Source organism: Hevea brasiliensis, chromosome 3 (genome assembly GCF_030052815.1).
Source record: "Hevea brasiliensis isolate MT/VB/25A 57/8 chromosome 3, ASM3005281v1, whole genome shotgun sequence".
In the NCBI taxonomy this organism is placed as follows: Eukaryota; Viridiplantae; Streptophyta; class Magnoliopsida; order Malpighiales; family Euphorbiaceae; genus Hevea; species Hevea brasiliensis.
This window is the reverse complement of record NC_079495.1, coordinates 110,733,285-110,756,597: the sequence shown is the minus strand read 5'-3', so window position 1 is coordinate 110,756,597 and position 23,313 is coordinate 110,733,285. Positions and strand designations below refer to the sequence as shown.

Sequence of the window (23,313 nt, the reverse complement as noted above, 5' to 3'; positions counted from 1 at the left end):
AATTGAATTAAAATGTTTATACCAAATCATTAAATAAAAAATAATAATTAAAACAATTTTTTGATAAAATTAAATTTAAAATTTTATAATATTAAAGACGATACTAAAATTTTATTGATAATAATAATTTGATTGGGCTTAAAGAGTTGTCATAAATTTAATAAAATTGGGCTTTTCAAAATTTTTGGGTAAATGGTATTTGGGCTAAAGGCTTTTGACATTGATTGGGCTTTATAAACGTATGCAAAGCTTCTGATTCTCCTTCTTCGTCCTCTTTCTTTGGTTTATAGTTCTACACATTGATTTACACCTCTTAGGTGAGGCATCTTGAACTGAACAAAAGTAACATGGGGCCTTCCCAAACGTGTCCTGTCAATAGTAAAATTTTTAATCAAAAAATATATTTGCCTCATAGTATTAAATAATAATAAGAATTTTTAATTTTATTCATAATATATAATTTTTTTATTAAAATATATTAAATTAATGTTAATATTTTATAATTAATATATTTAAAATTTTGTTTAAAAAAATATATGCTCCGACACTACGCGTTTCAAATTAGAGCCAAGTGGGCAAATGACACGCAACGCTACAGTATCACAAGAGCGCAACCGTAATAACAATAACAACTTAGGGTTAAAATGGTAAAATGAAAATAAACGCTCTTCTTGGGCTACACGTATACATACTTCTCTCTCTCTTCCCCGAATAAAAATAAAAACCCTCTCTTTTTAGCGTTCCAGAAGAATCCAAAGTCTTCAATATCTCTCCATTCTCTCTAATATAATCTTCGCAGAAGGTGATAATTTTTTCCCTTTCTCATTTTTATTTACATTTAAATTAATATCCTAATTTTATTTTTAGCCTTCATTAACTGAATATTAAAAAAGAAGGGAAAATCAATTCTCTTTTTGTATAATTTTTCTTTTTCTTGAGTAATTATATCAGGTATTTCTTTGAAGATTTTTCCTCTCTTATTTTATTTTTTTTTTCCATTTAGAACAGTTTTGATTACGGATTAGTTTTCTTTTTGGTGTTGGATAAATTATAAACTATGATCTTTAAATGGATTTCTTTTTCTTTTTTTTTTAATGTTTATGTGTATATAAAGTTTTGTTAATTTTCTTGATTTTAACAGTGTTTTATTTTCAAAGAAATGTGTAGATAAGATTTTGTTGAAATTGTTGATTTGTTGTTGGGGTCTCAGGAGAAAAAATGAGCAGCCGTGCTAGCCGCACTCTTTATGTAGGTAATCTTCCGGGAGATATTCGTCAGAGAGAAGTAAAAGATTTGTTTTACAAGGTATTATATTCATGTAGTTTTTGAACTTAATTGAATTCTATATGGTGAGAATTTCTTGGGTTTTGGCCCTTTAGGGGTCTAACTATGGTTTAATAATTTTATTTTGTTGGCTTGATTTTGAAGTCTATCAAGTTCAGATTTTCTTAAATCTAAGTATTATATTTTTAGCATTTGCCTGCCAGTGTTAGGCTCTCTCTATGATAGCTTGATGATGTTTAATGACGCGGACAAAGAGATTAGATGTTTGTTTTTTGGGATAAAGTTTTTGGATATTTAGCGTTTTAGCAATGCTTGCGACTGAGGTGATTAAGTACCTTATGCTGGAGCAAATTACAAATACGAATTATGTCTTATGTTCCTTTCTAATTGCAGTATGGGCCTATTGTTGATGTTGATTTGAAAATCCCACCGAGACCTCCTGGCTATGCTTTTGTTGAGGTAAGCTTGTACATTTTCTGTAGAATGGCATGGGGGATAATTTCGTCCTATAGATTTGTCTGGTCATTAATAGCTTGTTAAATTCAACAAGCTTCTTTTTTTTTTTTTTTTTTTTTTTTTTTTTGTACTTCTCTGTTTGAGAAAAAATTTTGGGTTTTTCGAATTCATCCTTAATAGTTATTTAAAATTGCTGATGTTGTTTTGAATGTTTTCATATGGTAGTTTGAAGATGCTCGTGATGCTGAAGATGCTATTCGTGGTCGTGATGGCTATAACTTTGATGGATGTCGCTTACGAGTTAGTATCTATTCACCTTCATCTATTTTCTTGTTCTCATATGTGTCTCTTGGCTAATATTATCATATGTAAGTAGCTCGGTTCATACGTTTGCATTTCAACTAATGCATTTGATCCTATTAGGTTGAGCTTGCACATGGTGGGCGAAGACATTCATCTCCCGGAGACCGTTATAGCAGTTATAGTGGTAGCAGCGGAAGCCGTGGACCTTCCAGGCGCTCTGACTATCGTGGTATATTTCACTCTGGCACCCTTCTTGTAGTTCCATGAAGTATGTGCAGTTGAAATTTGATTTGATATACTCCTTTATTGCAGTTATGGTCACTGGATTGCCTTCTTCTGCCTCATGGCAAGATCTCAAGGTCTGCTTGATTTCTTTACTAAAGCTTAGTTTCGCAAACAAAATTGTGTTTTCTAATTCAAGTCATACAGTCAGTTAGATGTCTTATTGGACTGGTATTGATCGTGATACTTGATGTTCAGGATCATATGCGACAAGCTGGGGATGTTTGCTTTTCTCAGGTCTTTCGTGATCGTGGTGGTGAGTTGAATCAACTTTTAAGTATTGTGATTTTGGAAAATAATTTATGTAGTTCACCCCAGTTAGTTTGAGACTGAGGCTAAGCTGAGTTTATATGTGAATAACGCAATCAAACTATTTAGCTGTGAATTATACTAGAAGGATTAGATCTTTAGAAGTAAAGTAAGCACTTAAGAGAATGAAAGTGGGTGAAGCCTGTGGACCCGATAAAATACCAATTGAAGTGTGAAAGTATTTGGGAGATATGGAAGTGGCATGGTTAACTAAATTATTTAATAAGATTCTAAACTCAAAGAAAATGCCTGATGAATGGAGGAAGAGTATTTTAGTGCGTATTTTTAAAAATAAGGGAGACATACAGAGTTGCTCAAATTATAGGGGAATTAAACTAATGAGCCATACTATGAAGTTGTGGGAGAGAGTTGTGGAGCATCGACTACGTCATGATACTTTTATCTCTCTCAATCAATTTGGTTTCATGTCCGGTCGCTCAACTATGGAAGCGATCTTTCTCATTAGAAGCTTGATGGAGAAATATAGAGATGTGAAGAAAGATCTACACATGGTTTTTATTGATTTGGAGAAAGCTTATGATAGTGTTCCAAGAGAGGTCTTATGGAATGTGTTAGAACAAAAAACGGTATCTATTCGGTACATACAAGTATTGAAAGATATATATGAAGGAGCAACTACTATTGTGCGCACAGTGGGAGGGGACACAAGAGATTTTCCGATCTCAATTGGATTACACCAAGGATCAGCCATAAGCGCTAACCTTTTTACATTAGTTTTAGATGAACTGACGAAACATATACAAGAGAGTATTCCTTGGTGTATGATGTTTGCGGATGATATTGTTCTGATAGATGAGACACGAGAAGGAGTCAATAGAAAGCTAGAACTTTGGAGAAGTTCTCTAGAGTCAAAGGATTTTAAGTTAAGTAGAATGAAGACAGAATACATGCATTGCAAGTTCAGTGAAGGCTAAATTGATGATAGGGAAGGAGTTAGTTTGAATGGAGTGATGCTGCCCCAAAGTAATCACTTTAAATATCTAGGCTCAGTCCTTCAAGTAGATGGGAGATGTGATGAGGATGTTAGTCATAGGATTAAAGCCGGATGGTTAAAGTGGAGACGTGCCACGGGAGTTCTATGTGATCGTAAGATTCCCAATAAATTGAAAGGAAAATTTTACCGTACAGCCATACGACCAGCTATGTTATATGGTAGGGAGTGTTGGGCACTGAAAGAGTCGTATGCATCTAAGATAAGAGTTGCAGAGATGAGAATGTTAAAGTGGATGAGTGGCCATACTAGACTAGATAAAGTCCGTAATGAGAGTATTAGAGAAAAGATAGGAGTGGTGCCAATTGAAGATAAGTTGAGAGAAGTGAGATTGAGGTGGTTTGGTCATGTGAAGCGTAGATATACGGAGGCTCTAGTTAGACAAGTAGAGCACATTAGGTTAGAGGATAGAAAGAAAAAAAGGGGTAGACCTAAATTGACTTGGAGGAGAGTAGTACAACATGACCTAGAAGAATTACACATTTTTGAGGATTTAACCCAAAATCGTTCAGAGTGGAGAAAGCGAATCCATATAGCCGACCCCAAATTTTTGGGATAAAGGCTTAGTTGAGTTGAGCTGAGCTGAGGTTTTATTGCAGATGTTTAGTGCATAAATATGTTTTATAACTCACATAACTAGACTGAAGATTGAATATGGCTTCCAATTCAATCTGCTTGGGGTCATATATCCTTTAGGATATTTTTAGCCGGTTGTGAGAAGTAAAAATTGTGTTAGGTTTGAAATTTAAGGTGTTAATGCTTCCCCCCTTTTTTCATTCAATTTGTAGGTATGACTGGAATTGTAGATTATACAAACTATGATGATATGAAACGCGCTGTAAGTTGTGCTGTTCTGTTCTTAACTTTCATTATTCTTTGGGAATTTGGTTTTATACATCATAATATTATTGGGTTTGAGTTAATTGTGTCTCTTTTCTTCTATCTGAAGATCAAGAAACTTGACGACTCGGAGTTTCGAAATGCATTTTCTCGGTCTTATGTACGGGTATGTTATATATATATATATATATATATATATATATATATATATATATATTATATGCTGTGGTAAATCCTTGATTCAATTTTGGTTTTGCTTATCTATTGGCTTTTGTTTAGGTAAGGGAGTATGGTTCAAGGAGGAGCTACTCTAGGAGTCCCAATCGTAGCCCATATGGCCGAAGCAGGAGCCTAAGCCGAAGCCGAAGCCAAAGCTATAGTCGTAGTCGTAGCTATAGCGAGAGGAGCAGGTTTGCTTCAACTTTTAGCAAATGTTAGATTGTGGCGGCCTTCATAAATAGTAGATTATTGACCAACTGCGAGTTGTGTTGCAACAGATCTCCTAGGGTTAAATATTCTCGCCGATCTCGATCTTTATCTGTTTCTTCACATTCTCAGGCAGGGTCATCTCCTGGATCTTATAGGTATCCACTGCTGCACCCCTACCCTCTCCTTTTTTTTTCCCCCTTAAAAAAATTGCATTTTGGTTTTGCTTCTTTTATGATATATCATTGATGTATTTATGGTGCTTTTCTGTTGTTACTATTATTAGTGAGATGGTTATTAGATGTTAAATTCTGTTAAAATCTTTTTAGTTTTAAACATCCTTTTACATGTTCAGTTCTGTGGGATGACCTATCCGAGAAAAGGCAGAATAAACCTTAGATCTAGAAAATTCTATCATCTTCAGTTACTGGGTTGCAAGTTTTCTTACTGATGCTTGATGTATTAAATCTTAACAGCCAATTATAAGTTTAGTTAATTTACCTTCAGTTGCAATGCATACGTTCTTTTGCTGCCCTTTCCTTGAACCTCTGTATGGTTGGTAAAAGATTTGTTTGTGTGATTGATAGGATGGGTGGTGCCAATTGGCATGCATCTCAACTTGAGTTTTATGAGTTTTATGAGTACTTGGCTGACTTGAAGCTATCCATGTGTGTGTGTTTCTGTCCTGCCATATTTGGTATTTAATGTTGAAGAATTTGTTACTTTGCACAAATGACTGGTCAATGTTAAACTTTCTTTGGCATGTGAAATAAGGATATCTGAAATCTGATTGAATAAGTCTTCTTTTTCCCCTCTGATTTTAAGCATGTTATTTTCTAGATTTTAAAACTTATTATAAAGTGCCATATGTTCTTAATTAATCCTTGTCAATTCCACGGACAAGCTTTAGACCCATTTTTTCTTTAAGGGTGGAAAGAGGTCACAGAGAAGGGGTTACCAGGTTGGCCAGTTGTCATACTTTGTTTACAAGGGTTGCTCATTTGCTTACCAGATCTGGCTTTGTGCAGTGACCTGGGATTGGATGTTAAGAACTTGATGTGATGTGGTGCTCATATCTGCATCTCTTTGGTGGTTGAGGTAATGCGATTTTTGTTGATGAGCACCTCTCAAACATCCTAACAATCTTATAATGCTGTTGTGGTGATGTGTCATTTAGTGCTAGAATTGATCAAGTGTGGATGGGTCGCAAATAAAGCTGGATACTCAGATCTAAGTGCTATTCCTACCATCCCACACATCAGCTGCATAAACAAAACTCTTCCCCCTGGACTTGGTGATACAGATAGGGAGGGTGTAGTTCTCTTCTTATCTGGTATGGATGGGGAGGATGTCTTAACTTTGGCCACTGGTTCTATGGTGCTCTAGAATTTTTCTTTCTTCTACATGTTGACTATTTTCTTAATCTGCTGGGAAAGGCCATTATGAAAAGTGTGAGGTTGTATTTTATCATATGGTGCATTTAATTTTCATTTTTTAAGTCGCTTCTAAAGATAGGTGGTATTGTCTGTTTCTTTTGGTTGCTGGTCACTCTGAGGTGGAAGTGGCAATGAGGCTTTTGGATCAAGGATTATAATGGGTTCTTGTGGATAATTGGGTTGTTTCTGGAAATTTTTGCAGATCAAGGTCAAGATCAAGATCTCCTCTTGCATCTGTAAGTGGAATTTAATATAAATTTCTATTGTTAATCTGAAATGTATTGGATTATCCTCGCATTATTCCTTTATCATATTATTCTTGTTGCAACATAGCCTTCCAGCAAACGAGCAGGTAGAAGCCCAACCAAACGTGGTAGAAGCAAAAGCTATGGATCTCGATCCCGTTCACCTGTATAGTTTCTCCCTCAGCTGCAGTGGATGTTTTTCTTGTTGATTTTTATATTCTATTTATTCCCCTAACAATATTATTTGAATCTCTGATCATGGCTACAGGTGAGATCTGATCGAAGCCGATCAACAGGCTCTATGGACTCGAGGGATGGATATTGAAGATTTTTCTCTGCGTAGTTGTAAAATCTAATTGGCCTGGTGGAAGGAAACCTTTTAAAAAAAAAAAAAAAACCCTAGATGTAGCTTAAACATACGAATCATTACATTTCGAGCTATTTTTTTCAATTTATGATGTCACATTTGCTTTTTTAACTGATGTTGGAGAATGGAGAGGCCATTCAAATCGATGTTTGACATGTTTGAATAAGTTGTCATGTACGCTTATGGGGAAATTGACCTGAAAGATGTGATTATGTTAAATAAGCTGAGCTGAAAAGTTGATGGACGAAGACACAATTCAAAATAGCGTCTCAAAGCCGGATGTTATTTATATTTACAATCTGAACTGTTTTAGTATTCTTTTTGTAGCGAATCTTTGCATTGGACTGAGCATGTCATTTATAATTAAATTTAGATGCTAGGATGCGATTTTTAATAGCATTCAAGATTTATTTTTAATATAAATATTTTTTAATTTATAAATTCAAAGAGATTTGAATGCTAATATAATTAGTGTTTTGTTGTAAGAGCAAACAAGTTGGGAACACTAATTACATTAGCGTCTTGATGTTTGTCTCAATTCATGTGTAATGTGAAACGAGCTGGGATGTTAATGTGGATTCATAGTTTTGCTTGAATTACTTTTTGCTGTTAATATGGGGTTTGATGGGAAAATCTCAAATGGGACACAAGTGGATTGAGAAGCCATTTTGAATTTTTGTCCAACTTTGTGAATTTCATTAAGAGTTGGCTGTATCCATCTCTCAAGGTTACAACGTCTTGGAAAGATTATCCAGATGTAACAATAGAATTCTTTGCAGCTGGTTTGAGCTCTTAGGATAATTGAACTTCCTTAAACTTTAAGAGGTGAGTTAGCTGCATTGGTATGCTAACGGGTATATGTTAAGAGTTTTCTACTTGTTCTGTGAAAGTGAAATGCCTATTATAATTATCTTGGCATTTGAAAAGAAAATTAAAATCTTTCTTTTCAAAATAAGTGGATAAAAATATTTTCTTATCGTTTGAAAAGAAAAAATGAACCGGAAAAAAAAAAAAAAACTAGAGAATTTGACACTGATAACACCAATGAAAGTGGCCCTTTAAGGTCTCTTCCTTTCTGCTTAAATAACATGGCATATGGTGATACTGACACATCATGCATAAATATGATGAGTCAGTTTCAATTGCTATTTAAATTTGTTTCTCATGCTCCGAGAAACTGATGTAGCATGAAAAAATATTCATTATGCTGATCAAACGAATGATCCTAATAAATATATGCAAATTTAACCTGTTTTTTTTTTTTTTCTCAAAAACTGATGCAGAAAGACCAACCGCTTAAAACATGTTGCTTTCCTCACTGCACCGAGGTTGAATCTGCAGTTTTTTTTTTTTCTGGCTTATTTTTTCTTTTCAAACGAAAGGAAAATATTTTTACCGGTTTATTTTGAAAAGAAAGATTTTGGTCTTCAAATGCCAAGGTAACCATCGTAGGTATTTCACTTTCACAGGACATTCAGAAGACCCTTAATATATGCTCATCAGCATACCAATACAGCAAACTCACCTCTTAAAGTTAAAAGGAGTTCAATCATCATAAGAGCTCAAACCAGCTACAACAGATTCTGTTGTTGCAAAAGTTGATGCTACATCTGGATAATCTTTTCAAGATGTTGTAACCTTGAGAGATGGATACAGCCAACTCTTAATGGAATCCACAAAGTTGCTCGGATAAAAATTCAAAATGGCTTCCCAATCCACTTGTATCCCATTTGGGATTTTCCCATCAAACTCCATATTAGCAACAAGAAATAATCCAAGCAAAACTATGAATCCATATTAGCGTCCTAGCTCGTTTCACGTCACACATGAATTGCGACAGGCATCAAGACGCAAATGTAATTAGCGTTCCCAGCTTGTTTGCTCTTACAACAAAACTCTAATTATATTAGCATTCAAATCTCTCTGATTTTATAGATTAAAAAATATTTATATTAAAAATGAATGTTGGGACGCCATTAAAAATCACGTCTTAACATCTTGCAAGTAATTATAAATAGCGTCCTCAGTCCAAACCTGACAAACGCAGAGATTCTCTACAAAAAGAGTACTGAAACAGTTCATGACGTGAATATAAATAACGTCCGGCCTAGGATACTATTTAGAATAGCATCTTCATCCATCAACTTTTCAGCTCAGCTCAATTTGCACCTATTTAGTAATTTAACATCACACCCTCTTTTAGTATTTTCCATGTTACAGTGCCCCTACACGGTCAATTTCCCTCTCTTATGTTCAAGTTTTTGCATGCAATTCAACTTACCTCCCTATTGGTAAGTCTCATTCCTTAAAAGGTAGCAATCAAGGAGGCTCAATTCATTTTGACTCATGATATATATATTTTTTTTTTCTCCCCCTTCCAGTGTGATTCATCTAAACTCCTTTTTTTCCCCCTTTCCTGTCCCTGCTCTTGCTATTGCCACTCAAGCTCTTCGCTGCTCTTTCATCACTCTAGCTGGTGTGGATTCCATTAGAAGACATCATCGTCATGGAACGTGCTTCTTGATCGCACCTCCATCGTCAATTGGCCCCTTAGTCGGTGTTTTTTTATTTGACGCGTATTCCTTGATGATCATCATTGTCGAATTCTCGTCTCCAAATTGCCCAGTGCTCTATTATGACGTGACATATATTCCTTGCTTACGTTCTATTATTGCTTTCCTTCACTGCTGGTGGTGGTTACGCGCCTCCGTCCTTGATTTGTCATCGCAAATCCTCCCGCCTTCATTTGATTCTGTTGTCGCAGGCTATTGACACGGTGGATTATTTTGAATTTGTTTGAAATATAGTAATGTAGATAAAAATTATATATTCAAGGGGGTGGTTTGTATTAATTTACTTTGCCTGTCTCTTCCAATATATTGCTTGGTAGAGATTTCGGTCAGAAAATTTTTGGCCAGCGGGATGTCTTATAATTAAACAAGCCACTCGAATCTATAATACCTCTTCAGGTGAAAGCCACATTGTCAACCATTATGTCGGTCCAAAACTCGCACAACCTTAGCACCACCATATGGAACTAAACATTAAGCATGGCAATTGTGATATTTCCTCTCATGGATTCCTACTAAACAAGGCAGCTAATACTAGCCAACCCATGATCTTATTTTATACCCTCCAAGGCAAAGAAACTAGAGGATGCCAAAGTTCAGCACAGCCAGGTGGCTGCCAAAAAAAGATCGTTTTCAGGGCCACTCCACAGTATTTTCAGTCTGTCGTGATCGACAGACTCCAAGCATTATATATCGTTTTTCAAGCATACATAACTTTGGTCTCAGTACTGATAGTTTGCTTCACCCAAAAGGATAATCAAGAAAGCTATGATCGATTTTGCGATGACATTCTCTCAGATCCATGCCTTTGGCGAAAGCTGCCCGATCTGATGCCACCATCTGATGCACCTGCAGCCTGATGAAATGCAACCCAATTTGATTCTCTGTCAACTTGACTTAATGAGAATGCAGGCAAGTGATTCCTTTCCCATGCCCGAAATCGAGTTGGTGGATGATTTTCTGCTTCTTGGTAGTTACGACCTGATGTACCGGGTGGGATGAAATAGAACCCAGTTTGATCTGATGATGAGGCCACCGCTCCTAGTTGAGACAAACCTCCTCTGTGACTGCTGGATCTTCGGGTTCCAGAAATAATGGGTGCACGTGTTGCTGTAGAATTTCCAGGTTGTTGATAGTATGCCTGAAGAGCTTGAACTCTATCACGAGCCCGGGCATTACTGCCTTGGTAAGGTGGAACCATTGAGGAAGCAACTGAGCTTCCAGCTCTAGCACCAGAACTGAGGAAATGAAGTGCATATGAAGTTAATGCTACTTCACCAAGATGAAATAAATGAAGAAAACAAATGTCCATTAGTTATCACCTAAATCAAGGATCATATGTTTTGTTTCAACCAAAATGCAGTCTCATGAAACCAAAATAATAAGGGATATCCTTTAATTACATTTTTTCACAAGAAAGAAAGAACTTCATTAGCCTAGAAACAAGAAAGGCAAATACAATGAGTACCTGTGGCCAACAACGAAAGGATGCATGAATGATCCTGATCTTGAAAGATCAGAACTGCTTCTGGCTGGCCTTTGAGTAACGGGTGGAATTGAAGGCTGATCAGGATTTCCAATGCGACTGCTAGTTGTAGAGAAGGCAGGGGAATGGTGCTCCCAGCCATGATAATGGAGATCCATGGCAGAAAAAGCATAGGAACTAGGAATGTCACTAGGTACTGAAGAACCATTCCAGTGATTATTAAAATTCGAACTATCTGAAACACTTGCATTGGAGTTGGAAGATGATGGATGAATTGGTCCAAAATAAGCAATATATGGACATGGGTGAGTAGCTGATGATACAGCTGCTGTGTGTTCTGCAAAGATAGCATGCTGTCCTACTAGATCATGATCTGCATAACAGTATCAGCCCTATCAACATGGTTAGTCATAATTCTTTTGCTTCTAGAAGTTGAAAAAGAAATCACTAGTCAAACAGAGAGCAATCTCTTACATGCATTTGATGAAAATTCCCCTTCCCTGCAAAATAGATAAATAGAACTGTTAAAAACTGAAATGCCAAACTTGAAAACAGACCCAAAAACTAAGCATATTGAAGTAATTTCTTGTTCCTTACAGAAATAAGTGAACACAAATGAGAATGATCATTCATTTCCATTCCTGATTTCTAATATCTGCATATTTAAAAATCAGGTATACCTAATTTCTCATTTTCTTCCCTTCATTCTGTATTATCAAAAACTCAAGGAACATAAGCAAAAGGTAGATTCCCATTATTGACATCTCATCTCTAGTAACAACATGGGACCAGAGTATAATACAAGTACATAATATACAAGCAATTAAGGGGAAATGGTAGTCCTATCTCCTTGTAAGGAGATTTACAATGTCATATTACCATGTCCCTTCACACTTTAATCAATCTTCATCAATTCCAATCCAAAGTGGAACAGGCATAAAACATTCTGGCTTCCATATTGCAACTAACATGAAACACCCTAGTTGGTTCGCACAAAATACTGGCGCCCCTTGGCCATACACATTGGGCTGGAAAGATGAGTCAGCTGTGGAAGAGCAAGAACCAAACTGTCCACATGCAGGTCTTGCTGAGGAGCAAATAACAAGCTGTATAAACTTTCTAGGAGATCCAGTATCATAAATTGATTGCTTGTGTTATAGGCCTATCACATGAGGTCCAGCCCATTGTAAGGACACTTCCAGAAACAATCCAGGTGTGAGAAAATGAATGCATGCTCAACCGTGAATGTGAAAGGGGAAGAGTTAAGAGGGAAGTAGTAAATCATATATCAAGACCCGTGAAAGATGCATGCATCTCATTTTAGTTGCACATTGGAGGGGCATAGATGACAGAACATAAATCTAAAGTAGGGTACATTAAGAAAAGAGATGGCTGACACATCTTTTTCCATGCCTCAATAATTCATAATTTTTTAGTAATTGCATTTTCCTTGTTATAACTTCAGGCTTCCCAGTCAACTAATCCCTTCCCTTCTCTTCATTGCTTCAGGTATCATAAGAGGAGCATTTGATTTCCATTATACCAGGTGAATAGGCATTTGCATACAAGAGTGAAAAAAAAAAAAGTGAATGGTACAAAAAAAGCAAATTAACAATCTCAGTATATTAATTGTAACAGGAACAAATCTAATCTGTAAGTATCAGATGAAGCTTACTCAAAGGATGATGGAAGTCGTGCTAAACTACCAAATGGACACCAATGAACTCCAAAGGACTGCAAAACGATTTAAACCCAAAATGAATATGAAGTACAGAACTGCATTCTCATGGGCACAAGAGTATACACACATAGACATGGATCACATATAATCTATAATAAACAAGAAGCCATCAATATGGTCAGTTATGGTTGTAGCTACATCTGAGAACAAAGAACGCAACTGGGATAGAGTTCTTTAAAAAAAATATATAAATTCACATAAAGAGGATCCAACAGAGCATGAAAATAGATATGGCATAAATAATTCATAAACAAACAGATAAAAGGGTATATTGGTTTTGTGAGCCACAAATTTGAGGCAAGTATAAAGCCATGGATGATGCGAAAATAAAGTAGCATGGGAAAAAATCTACAAACAATATAAGGCCAAATCAAAATAAATCACAATAATGCATTCAAACTATTAAAGTTAAACCCCATTCTCTCAGATAGCATAAATCACCATGCACTCTACTCCACTCTAAGATTGCGAGTAGAGCCCAAAAGGAGGCTATTGCATGCAAGCCAAAGCCCAATCCCATTGGTACATTTTAAATAAAAGACGCTTTTAAAATCTTCCATTAACAGTAATCAGAGGCTCTTCATGGTTAACATTGATAGAGAACTAGTTTCTTTGATATGTCAGATTGGTTAGGTTCGGTGTTCTAACTTATTTGCTTCATTTTGGTTACCATTTAAAAGAATTTGATAAAATTCAATAAGCAAAAAATTTTGATTTGGTTAATCAAATACACAGCCATAAATTAACCCATAGATAGTATTAACAGTAATATTATCATGCCCGAGGTTGTCCTGTTTTCGGCTTCGAATCAGTCCATTTGACTCCAATATAATCAAATCTCAGTCTCTGTAACACAGGTAAGTTAGAATGAACGTAATTGCCAAATTTAAGGACTGTCCTACGTTGACTCTACTTGAAGAAATAGTCTAATCATACTTGACCTCCAAAAAAAATGGTTTTTAGAGGTACAAAAAAATAGATCCACCCCAGTTGCTGTTTTGCATTGGTAAAATATGTACAATTAAACCTCAGGTGTTTCCACAGCATGATATTGATAACTAGCAAATTACAAAGAAAGTTGCACAAGTGGACACATATTTCCATACTGATCATAAGCAAGCGCACGAATGATTGGATTTTCATTCAGATTATTGAAGCAAATTCTTCAGCTTGAAGGGAGTATAACCTTCTAAAGACCTAATTAAGAAGATCTAGTCTTTGTTATTTTGCTTCTTTGGTGTTCTTTCCATCTTAGTTTTGGCTTTCTAACTATCTTCAATGAAGGAAGCTATTAAAAGAGAACTTTCGGCTATTATAGACAACAAAGAAAATGACATGTACTTTGTCATTTCCATCCTCAATATGAAGAATCAAAATGACTAATACATGAAATTTAGCAACAACATCGAAATAATTAAAAAAAGGACCTAGCTAGAAATATGAAGAAATTTAGCAACACCATCGAAATATGAAGAAAGCAGAACAATTAAGAAAAAGGACCTAGCTAGAAATCTTAACTAAAACAACACAACAAATAACACGTAACATGTGGTAACATGCAATAGAAAATTGAAAGGTTCATCTAACCTACGTGCATAATAAAATAAAATTTAAAGCAAATAGAAATAATGCAGCAAAGCATATTCTTGAAAGCATATAAGTAAATTGTTCATGTAATTTTTGCCCTTTGTAACTATTTACCATTTCAGAGTAGCTTAGGTCATAAAGGTCCTCATCATGGGCCCAGTCATCCATGCTAAATTCTGGCAATGAACGGCAACCATTTGCATAAAGCCACTGGCCTTTTTCAATTTTCCGACAATTAGGGCATTGCATAGTGCCCTTTATATTAAATGCTGAACCAATGCAATCTGAAAATTATCACGACCAAATAAACTTTAATCAATGATAGGCAAACAAACCACATTAAGTAAAAAATCAATGATCCATAAGCCCATTTGAAAGTAGAAGTCCTAACATGCAAAACTTTCAACCAAAAAAAAAAAAAAAAAAGAGCAAAAACAATGACAACATGAATTTGAGCTACTAATTTTCTGAAGAGACCCCAAAAAAAAAAAAAACTATTGTTTACTCCAGAAGAGAGTATTAGAAAAATGCTGCTGAATATATAAAACCAGAATTCATATTTTTGATGTTGTTGAATTATGTATGCTTTTCAGCATTTGTTTTCCTAATTCTTACCCCTCCCCCGACTTCTACCATAAAACTCTTGGCTGACTTCTCAAAATCTCCAAGTCCATATGCCAACTTCTAAAAACAGAAATGCAAATTTGACCCTAAATGCAAAATTAGCCAGCAGACAGAAGAATAGACAAACCAAAAAGATTCACTATGCGATTTCAAAAAGAAAGATCTATCTGGAATATCTCAACAAAACATCATCAATGAAAATTCGTTAGTGCCTTTTTATCTGTTTGGTTAAAAAACTGTTAAAATAGCAAAATTGATCTCCATTCAACTTACAAAAATAAAAATTGTTGCCTTCTTCAACGGAACTTGTAGAATTGCATATAGCAATTCAAAAACCAAATCACAAACACCTCATTTTTATCATCAAGCCAAAAAGGAGAGAGTTAAATAATATCCACAACAGTGCACCCAGATCTCCACATTTCCAATCCAAAACAAAAGGTTAAAATTTTCACATAATAATAATAATAATAATAATAATAATAATAATAATCAAAACTGAATTACAATCCTGACTTACCCAAGTGGAATTGATGTCCACATTGAAGCTTGGCCCACGATCGATCCCCGCTATCGGTGACCACTTCAAGGCAAATCGAACACGAAACAGACCCAAACGACTTTCCGCATCCTCCTCCACCACCGCCACCACCACCATCTCCACCATCTCCATCATCAACGACCACATCATTTTCACTATTCCCCAACCCCATCACACCACCACCAGCCAAAAACAAAAACCCTAATTCCCCAAAACAGCACCGTCAAATTCTCCCCCTCCCACCTTTTCCTCAGCAAATTAGTACAGCCTCTTCAATAATTTAATAAAGAAAAAGTATAAATTAGCGAGTTTTTTAGCTAATTTGATCAGCAGATACGATTGGTAGATAGATGTGGAGGTTGATTATGTTGATAAAGAATATAATTTGATAAAAAAATTTGATCTTTCTTCTTCTTCTTCAATAGTTGTTTGTCTTCTCTCTCTCCTCCCTCTATCTCTCTGCCCTTTGTCCCTCTATTTCTCTATCTATCTTTGCTTTGTGTGTTCAGATTGTTTGGTGCCGTTATACCTGGGGGGTTGAGTTGCTGTTAGAGGTCGTAATAACCGCTGTCCAAACGATCATGTGTTGGAAGGTTGATGTTCATCTATGATGTGTGATGAACGACTCAGATTGATTTCTGCGGAGTGTGGATTTGATATTTGTTGACATTGGTTGGTGCTCAACCCAGTTATTTAAAAATAAAAAATTCTTTTTTTTTTTTTTTAACTCCTTAATGATCTGGTCTGAGTTCATATTTTTCTTATTTTATTTTTTTAAATTATATTTTTTTCCCTTTTTGTTGAGTTGTTTCAATTTTCAAATGGGTGGGTGGCTGGGCTGGCGGGCAGTTTGTGGAGTGAAAACGGGTCTGGATTTGGGTCGGGTTTATTGTTTTAAAATGGCTTAATTAAAATTAGATTGATTATTAATATTGAGTCTAAATTAGGATTCGAAATATTAAAAAAAAAAAAAGAAAAACCCTGGAGATAAATAAAAAATAAAACGTTGCACAAAAAATTAGGAGTTTTACCCCAAAACAATGATTAATATGTAAATCAGCCACTATAACTAAAGTATGAGTAACCCCATTTGAATTCTCACTCTTTAAATTTTTATTATTATTTTCTTTATTAATAAATTGGCAGACCCAAGTTAATTTTCAACTTTCTTAATTTCTCTACTTAAAAAATGACATTTTTATTATTTTTTAGATATTATATTAAGTTCAACCCTCCTTATAATCAAAATTTTAATATTTACATTAAAACAATTAAAAGGCTCGCATGAGAATGACAAATTGTTTATTTTCAATAGTTAAGTATTTAATCTATAATATAAAATGTTAAGAATTTAAGTCCTAATATTTTTTTTATAAATTATTCTGTTATTTATTGAATTAAAAGTCACATTAAACTCACTCTTTAAATTTCACAATTTGACAAATTTAAAAGGTTGAGTATATTAATTGTCACGACTCAACTTATGGACCGAACTGGTACTAAGACCTGGGCCAGCCTAAAGTCCCTGAGGCCCGTAGTAAGCTTAACTATTCATCAATCCAACTCTAAGGCCCATTTGGGCCCAAATTCAAGAAATCAACCGGACAGAGTCCAGCCATAAAATGAACCATTTAACAGGGAGTTTTTAACTCATCCGACCTGTAAACATAATATATAATAAATTGGGCAGTTTAGTTCACCCTCCACATAATCAAAAAATCATAACTCAAATGGGAGCTTAGCTCCCTTATCCAATCTCATCATACATACAGTTAAAAATTTTACAGGTCCAACATAACTTTTATAATACAGACTCAAAATAAAATTAAATACTTCTAACATATGCGGAGTCTAAAATTTAACTCAATTATACAAAATACATTAAATATTATCAATGGACCTGTGAAGAAGAAGAGCAGGTTAGCCACAATAAATAATCTTCCTGTAGCCTGAAAAAAAATAGATGCACAGGAGTGAGTGTTCGACTCAGATAGTAAAATATCAATTTTAACCATAATCTTTATAGTTATCTAAAACTAATGCACCCTGTGGAGTGAAATGCAATATCGTCAATATTTCATATCATAACAGGCAAAAGGCAATTTGAAGCACTTACACACTCAACACTGTCAAACAATACATATATGGGAGTTAATCCCATATACAGTCATCTTAATCCAACCTCTACCAGCGAGTATCTCTCAAGCCGGACTTTCACTTAATAAAGTAAATGCGGGGTCCCAGCGAGTGTCTCTCAAGCCGTGTCTATCCGTCCTGTCCATATCCAATACCATACCACACGCACGCCACGCACACACACTGCTCTAAATTATCACAAACAACATCCATGGCACTTCAACAATTATGAATGAAATATAAAACATGCATAGTATTTAACTACATAGATGCATATTTATAAGTGATGTATGGGCATGCTTGAACATATAATAATATCGAAATTATAATTAAAATTAATATTTTACTCACAGACTTAACCAAAGTCACTGTGACGGCTGAGCGGAGGAGGAAGGCTGTCCCGGCTTACCTGACAATTTTATTATAATTATTTAATATATTTGACTCAATACAAACTAAGAAAAGACTAAAAATATCTTAAGTCGTGTCGAAAATCCGGCAGAATCTCCCTTATACCGAGGACCTACCCAACCTGCAAAAGGGCTTAAAACGTATTTCTATATCCACAAACTACACACCCACAACTCAATCACATCACATAGCCCCTCCAGAGCCCATCCAAACAGTCAACAATCACAATATGAAAAATTACAGTTTAATCCTTATAATTAACCTTTTTTATAAAAACTACCCAAATAAACTCTAAAAATTCTAAAACTTTGCTCCGCGGTCCTTAGTAATATTATTAAGCTGATGCAAAAGGAATTATAATTTTCTAAGCTATCACGAATATTCTATGGATTTTAATCCAATTTAAGCACTAAATAATTAAGAAAAAGTAAGGTTCGGATTTACCTATGCCAATTCCGACCTCGGAAACACGCTCGGGACGTCTGACAATGATAGGGTAGTCAAAATCTCGACTTAATTCCAAGACTTTTTCGGTAGCCTGTCTGTCCGGCTCAAAATTTACAAACCAGGGCAACCGTTAAATTTCCGTGAATTGAAGGTATCTACACGAAGCCCACAACACGAGGGTTAGTATATAATTTTTACGGAATTTTCCAAGCTCATTTAGTACTCGAAAAAATACTACAAAATTTCGTGAGACCCATTAAAAAAACGGTGTCAGAAAATTTTGAAATTGATATTGCCGCGAAGCTCTTGACGAGTGGAGCACTCCGGTACTCTCGGTTTTCTCGTGGGATTCACGATTTGCGAGAAATTTAGTCCAAAAGTCGAAATGGGCTAAAACTTTCCGAACAAAAATTGGGCAAACCGCTCAATAGATTTTGGTGTTCTTGGTGTCTATGAAAAGCTATCGAGGTATAGAAAAGGTTTGACACAAGACCCGGTTCAATTGGTGGCCGAAATCGGCTCGGGAAGACGAAACGACGCGCTGGGCATTGAAGTGTCTTCGGGCGTGTTTTTTTAGCACCTCAGGCGATGGCCGGCGAGAGGGACTGGCTGGGGTGGCACGCCGGGGAGCTGGAAAGGCTAGGGCGGAGGCGGCGCGGCGAGAGGAGAAGAGATGAGAGAGAAAACGAGAGAGAAAGAGGGAATGTAGGGCGCGCGCGCGCGGAAGGAAGAAGAAAAAGAAATGACCGGTCCGATTCGATCGGTTCCATCCGGTTCGGTTCGATTTGATCGGTCTGATTCAGGATATAAAATTTTGAATTTTTACTATGCCTTTGGACCGAAAACGAGGCCCAAAAATTTCAAAAAAATTCTAGAAAACTCAAAAAAATTCATAGAGTTCAAATATATTTTTAGTTTTGCCACGTGGTCTTTAAATTAATTTTTAAAAATCATCAAAATTTTATATTTTCGAAAGATCAAATCCGATTTTTAAAATCTGAAAAATTTCAAATAATTTCCTAAAATTTAAATAAAATAAAATATTAATATTTACTCAAAAAATAATAAATTAAAAAATTAGGGGTGTTACATTAATTAATCTCTAACTTTATAAAAAAAAAATAGTAACATTTTTAATTAGTCTAATTTCTCATTTAATTTTGATATTGTCTAAAATTGCAATCGATGATTTAAAAATAAATTTAATTACTATTTATGCTAATTCATTCTCGTGATATAGTTAAATTAAATTGATCATTTTTCCATCAACCATCTCATTCATCCTAACTTGAGAAAGTAGCAAGAGAGTATTAAATTTAATTATTTATTTTTAACTTTTGACTTAAAATATATTTTTAATGTATAAATTAATTTAATAATATATAATTAATTATTTAATAAAATTAGTTAAAATTAATTTTTAAATAGTTTAAATATTTAATTAAAAAATATTAAAAAGTAATTTATTTATTAAAATAATAAAAAAATATATAATTGAGTATTACAGTTATTAAAATGAAAATATTATTACTATTTTTAAAATTTATTATAAGAATATAATATTTTATTTAATTAAAAATAATTTTAATATAAATAAATAAATTATAAATAAGGGTTTTATCTATAATTTATTACTTATTTTAAATATTTTTTTAATTTATAAAATAAATAAATAAATTTTATATTTATAAATAAATTTAATTAACTTATAAATTAAATCAAACTCTTTTAAATCATGAGGAGAAAAACAATGTTTATAAAATAGCAATTAGGTAAAAAATTGGTGATGAGAAGGTCGAAGTAAAAGTAGTAATAGGATTTTATTATATTTCCACTCCCACCAAAAAAAGAATATGTCTGCATGCAATGGATATTCTTGGCTATTTGCTCCTTTAAATTATTATTATTTATCTTCTTCTTCACGGTCCACTTGCCGCGTGGTCCCACAGTTGCACTCATGTCCTGTGCTTCTCTTCTTATCTAAATCTAAATTTCATGATTTTTTTTTTAACCTATATGAATTTAAAAGGGAGTCAAATTCAAAAGTTCATAGTTTTAAAATAATTATAATATTATTAAATTAAAGTTCATAAATTATAACCTTATTTAATTGATAGTAATTTAATTATGAAACTTCAAATTCACATAAAGTATAAAAAAAAAATAATTTATTTTACTTTACAAAAAATAAAAAATTTAAATTAAATAAAATATTTATATTATTAAAATATAATAAATAATTTTAAATAAAAAATTAAAATACGATAGATAAAAATAAATGAAATGATATATATTTTATTATGTTACATTTAATTTATATAAATATAAAATTACAGTGTTGCCTTAAAAATATTCTTTATTTTGTAATTTTATTATATAATAATTATAAAAATTATGCATAAAATTTTCATAATTATATAATTATTATAAAATTAAAATATGAATTATTATTTATTTTTTGTTTGAAAACATTTTTGTTATTAATAATTGAATATGTATTTTTTGTATTTTCATAAAAAATAAGAATTAAAATTTTACAAAAAAAGGAGATTATTTTTCTTAAATAAATTCAAATTTTGAATCACTGTAATTTTTAATTTTTATTTAATTTCACTTGAAATTTTTAAAATTATTTTATTACAACTAAATTAAAGTTTTTTTACAAAAATTTTCCTTTTATCCACTTACTGTTGGAGGGAATTTCAAGGAAAATTTATGGCTAATTTTGCAATTTCAGAAATTATATCTCGTGTCGTCTCCTTGTTTGCATTAACTTCTTCTACTATAAAAACTCGGCACCTCAAGCTCCCTATATTCGCTCAAGCTCTTTCGAATTTTGTTCCTTTTTTCTTGGTTAATTGCCTTTTCTTTTGCTAGTTAGCCAATATAGTTCTTTTACAGAGCCAGAAACAAAGAGCTAATCATGCTTGTGTATCAGGATCTTCTAACAGGTAAAGAAGTTTTTCTTTTTTTTTTTTTATGGCGTTTAATTTTGGTTTTAATTTCGTTGTGTTTGGTTGTTTTCTGGTGCTTTGGCTGGGCGTTTGATTGTTTTAGTGTGAAGATACATAGTTGATTAGAGGTCTCTAATTCCGGTTATGCTTGCGTTGTGGAGAATTAGTTTCTTTTAGCCAGATAAATCGTTCCTTCAAAAAAAAAAAATCCCTTTTTCTAAGCTTTAAATCTCATCTCAGTGTACGAGGATTTGTGCATACTACTATAATTTAATTACGCATGTACTCTGTTTTCTTGTAAATTAAATTTGTGATGTATCGACAATTGGGATTTTTTTTTTCTTTGGGTTTTTGAGAAAAGGGTTGGTGTTGGTCTAATTGTTAAATTTTGTGAGCAATTGATGGAGAAGATGGTTGCAATTTCTTTGAACATGAGGTTTGTTTTAAATAAGTGATAGCATTGGTTAATGTGTATATGTGTGTGTTGTGATCGGAAAAGCTCAATTTGGTTGTTGAATTTCAGATGATGAGCTTCTATCCGACTCATTCCCATACAAGGAAATCGAGAATGGGATGTTATGGGAAGTTGAGGGGAAGGTTAGCACTTTCTTATTATTTCTTGATGATGCTATTTTTTTTTTTTATTGCATAATCAATCCCAAGCACACCCCTACCACCCGAAAAAGAGTTTTTCAAATTGGAATAGCTTTTGGGTATATTAATTCCCAGTAATGCAATGTGTTGAAACAAAATTACGATTTTACATGGTTTGGGCGCTTCAGTGGGTTGTTCAGGGAGCAATTGATGTAGATATTGGTGCTAACCCTTCTGCTGAAGGTGGGGAAGAAGATGAAGGTGTTGATGACCAAGCTGTCAAGGTTGTTGATATTGTTGATACATTCAGGCTTCAGGTTAGTGAGCTACCTTAGCCTTTTGATGTCTTTACTAATATAATTATCCTTTGCATGGTGGCTGAAATTATTTCATGTTATTCACAGGAGCAACCAGCTTTTGACAAGAAGCAGTTTGTCACCTTCATGAAGAGGTACATCAAATTGCTGACACCCAAATTGGAGCCAGAGAAACAGGAGTTATTCAAGAAGCACATTGAAGGAGCTACCAAGTTCCTGCTTTCGAAGCTCAGTGACCTCCAATTGTACTATCACCTTTACACTTCTCAAATAATAATAGTATTAATAATAAATAAAAGAAAAAAGAGAGAGAGAGTTCAGTTGCAACTTCTTTTGAGAATTCTGATCTACCATTTAATTGTCCTGGTTAATGGCTATTCTGACTATGTTGAGCTTTTATTGCAGCTTTGTGGGCGAGAGCATGCATGATGATGGCAGCCTGGTATTTGCATACTACAAGGAAGGTGCTACTGATCCAACCTTTCTGTACTTTGCATACGGGCTCAAAGAAATCAAGTGTTAACAAGGAAATGTTACATTGTGGCCACTTTGAAATGGATGTGTTATTTGTACTATGAGAACTTTAGTCTATGCTATTTGGATTTTATAATGCCTTTGGGAGTAATAGTTTATATTGCCGTTTTGTATTTCTACAGTAATAGGCTTTTTTTTTTTTTTTGAATAATTCAGTAATAAGCTTTATATGCTTTGATTAAACTGAGAAATAAAGTTTTTATTTATACTTTGCTTTGGCAAGTTTTTATTTTTTAGAAATTAGGGGATAGGCTACAAGATATTTGCCAAGAATCTCGATTTTTTAGAGTTTTGATGATTAATTGTTCAAGGTACTTTTTGCAACACAAGTCTTATACCCTTGGAGACCAATGACCAGAGCTTTTTAGCGTGGACGTGGAAGCACTATCCGTTGAATAACAACACCATTAC

At 34.0% G+C, this 23,313-nt stretch overlaps 3 protein-coding genes across 10 annotated transcripts; 2 read left to right on the top strand and 1 right to left on the bottom strand.

The window, feature by feature from the left end:
- Nucleotides 1–667: 667 nt before the first annotated feature.
- On the top strand, nt 668–7,182 carry LOC110639288 (serine/arginine-rich splicing factor SR30). 8 transcript variants are annotated; one of them, XR_002491904.2, is made up of 15 exons: nt 668–802; nt 1,211–1,305; nt 1,678–1,743; nt 1,966–2,040; nt 2,164–2,272; nt 2,356–2,402; nt 2,524–2,581; nt 4,435–4,484; nt 4,596–4,652; nt 4,766–4,896; nt 4,984–5,070; nt 5,941–6,010; nt 6,090–6,584; nt 6,682–6,759; nt 6,862–7,182. XR_002491904.2 is itself a non-coding variant. In XM_021790173.2 (14 exons), exons 2-14 carry the CDS (start codon nt 1,219–1,221, stop codon nt 6,916–6,918), a joined length of 936 nt encoding a protein of 311 aa, XP_021645865.2. In that variant the 5' UTR covers nt 668–802; nt 1,211–1,218; the 3' UTR covers nt 6,919–7,182. The 8 variants fall into 8 exon arrangements, 2 of the variants coding, with proteins under 2 accessions (XP_021645865.2, XP_058000536.1); XR_002491907.2 differs by having other exon boundaries at nt 5,925–6,010; XR_009147768.1 differs by having other exon boundaries at nt 5,941–6,584.
- Nucleotides 7,183–10,039: 2,857 nt separating this feature from the next.
- Nucleotides 10,040–16,222, bottom strand: LOC110639298 (E3 ubiquitin-protein ligase RFI2). Its single transcript, XM_021790187.2, has 6 exons — nt 15,489–16,222; nt 14,459–14,628; nt 12,692–12,750; nt 11,491–11,516; nt 10,999–11,389; nt 10,040–10,768 (listed from the first exon to the last, which is right to left on the bottom strand). Exons 1-6 carry the CDS (start codon nt 15,679–15,681, stop codon nt 10,297–10,299), a joined length of 1,311 nt encoding a protein of 436 aa, XP_021645879.2. The 5' UTR covers nt 15,682–16,222; the 3' UTR covers nt 10,040–10,296.
- A 4,925-nt stretch (nt 16,223–21,147) lies between these two features.
- LOC110639286 (translationally-controlled tumor protein homolog) lies at nt 21,148–23,110 on the top strand. Its single transcript, XM_021790168.2, has 5 exons — nt 21,148–21,454; nt 21,981–22,054; nt 22,240–22,368; nt 22,456–22,613; nt 22,774–23,110. Exons 1-5 carry the CDS (start codon nt 21,427–21,429, stop codon nt 22,889–22,891), a joined length of 507 nt encoding a protein of 168 aa, XP_021645860.1. The 5' UTR covers nt 21,148–21,426; the 3' UTR covers nt 22,892–23,110.
- The last annotated feature ends 203 nt before the right edge of the window (nt 23,111–23,313 follow it).

Coding starts and splice junctions, on each gene's coding strand:
- LOC110639298 (XM_021790187.2), bottom strand. CDS start 15,681: ATGGGGTTGGGGAATAGTGAAAATGATGTGGTCGTTGATGATGGAGAT. Junction 14,629..15,488: donor TGGACATCAATTCCACTTGG/GTAAGTCAGGAT, acceptor GATAATTTTCAG/ATTGCATTGGTTCAGCATTT. Junction 10,769..10,998: donor CCTTTCGTTGTTGGCCACAG/GTACTCATTGTA, acceptor TCATTTCCTCAG/TTCTGGTGCTAGAGCTGGAA.
- LOC110639286 (XM_021790168.2), top strand. CDS start 21,427: ATGCTTGTGTATCAGGATCTTCTAACAG. Junction 21,455..21,980: donor GTATCAGGATCTTCTAACAG/GTAAAGAAGTTT, acceptor GTTGAATTTCAG/ATGATGAGCTTCTATCCGAC. Junction 22,369..22,455: donor TTGATACATTCAGGCTTCAG/GTTAGTGAGCTA, acceptor TGTTATTCACAG/GAGCAACCAGCTTTTGACAA.
- LOC110639288 (XM_021790173.2), top strand. CDS start 1,219: ATGAGCAGCCGTGCTAGCCGCACTCTTTATGTAGGTAATCTTCCGGGA. Junction 2,041..2,163: donor TTGATGGATGTCGCTTACGA/GTTAGTATCTAT, acceptor TGATCCTATTAG/GTTGAGCTTGCACATGGTGG. Junction 6,585..6,681: donor CAAGATCTCCTCTTGCATCT/GTAAGTGGAATT, acceptor GTTGCAACATAG/CCTTCCAGCAAACGAGCAGG.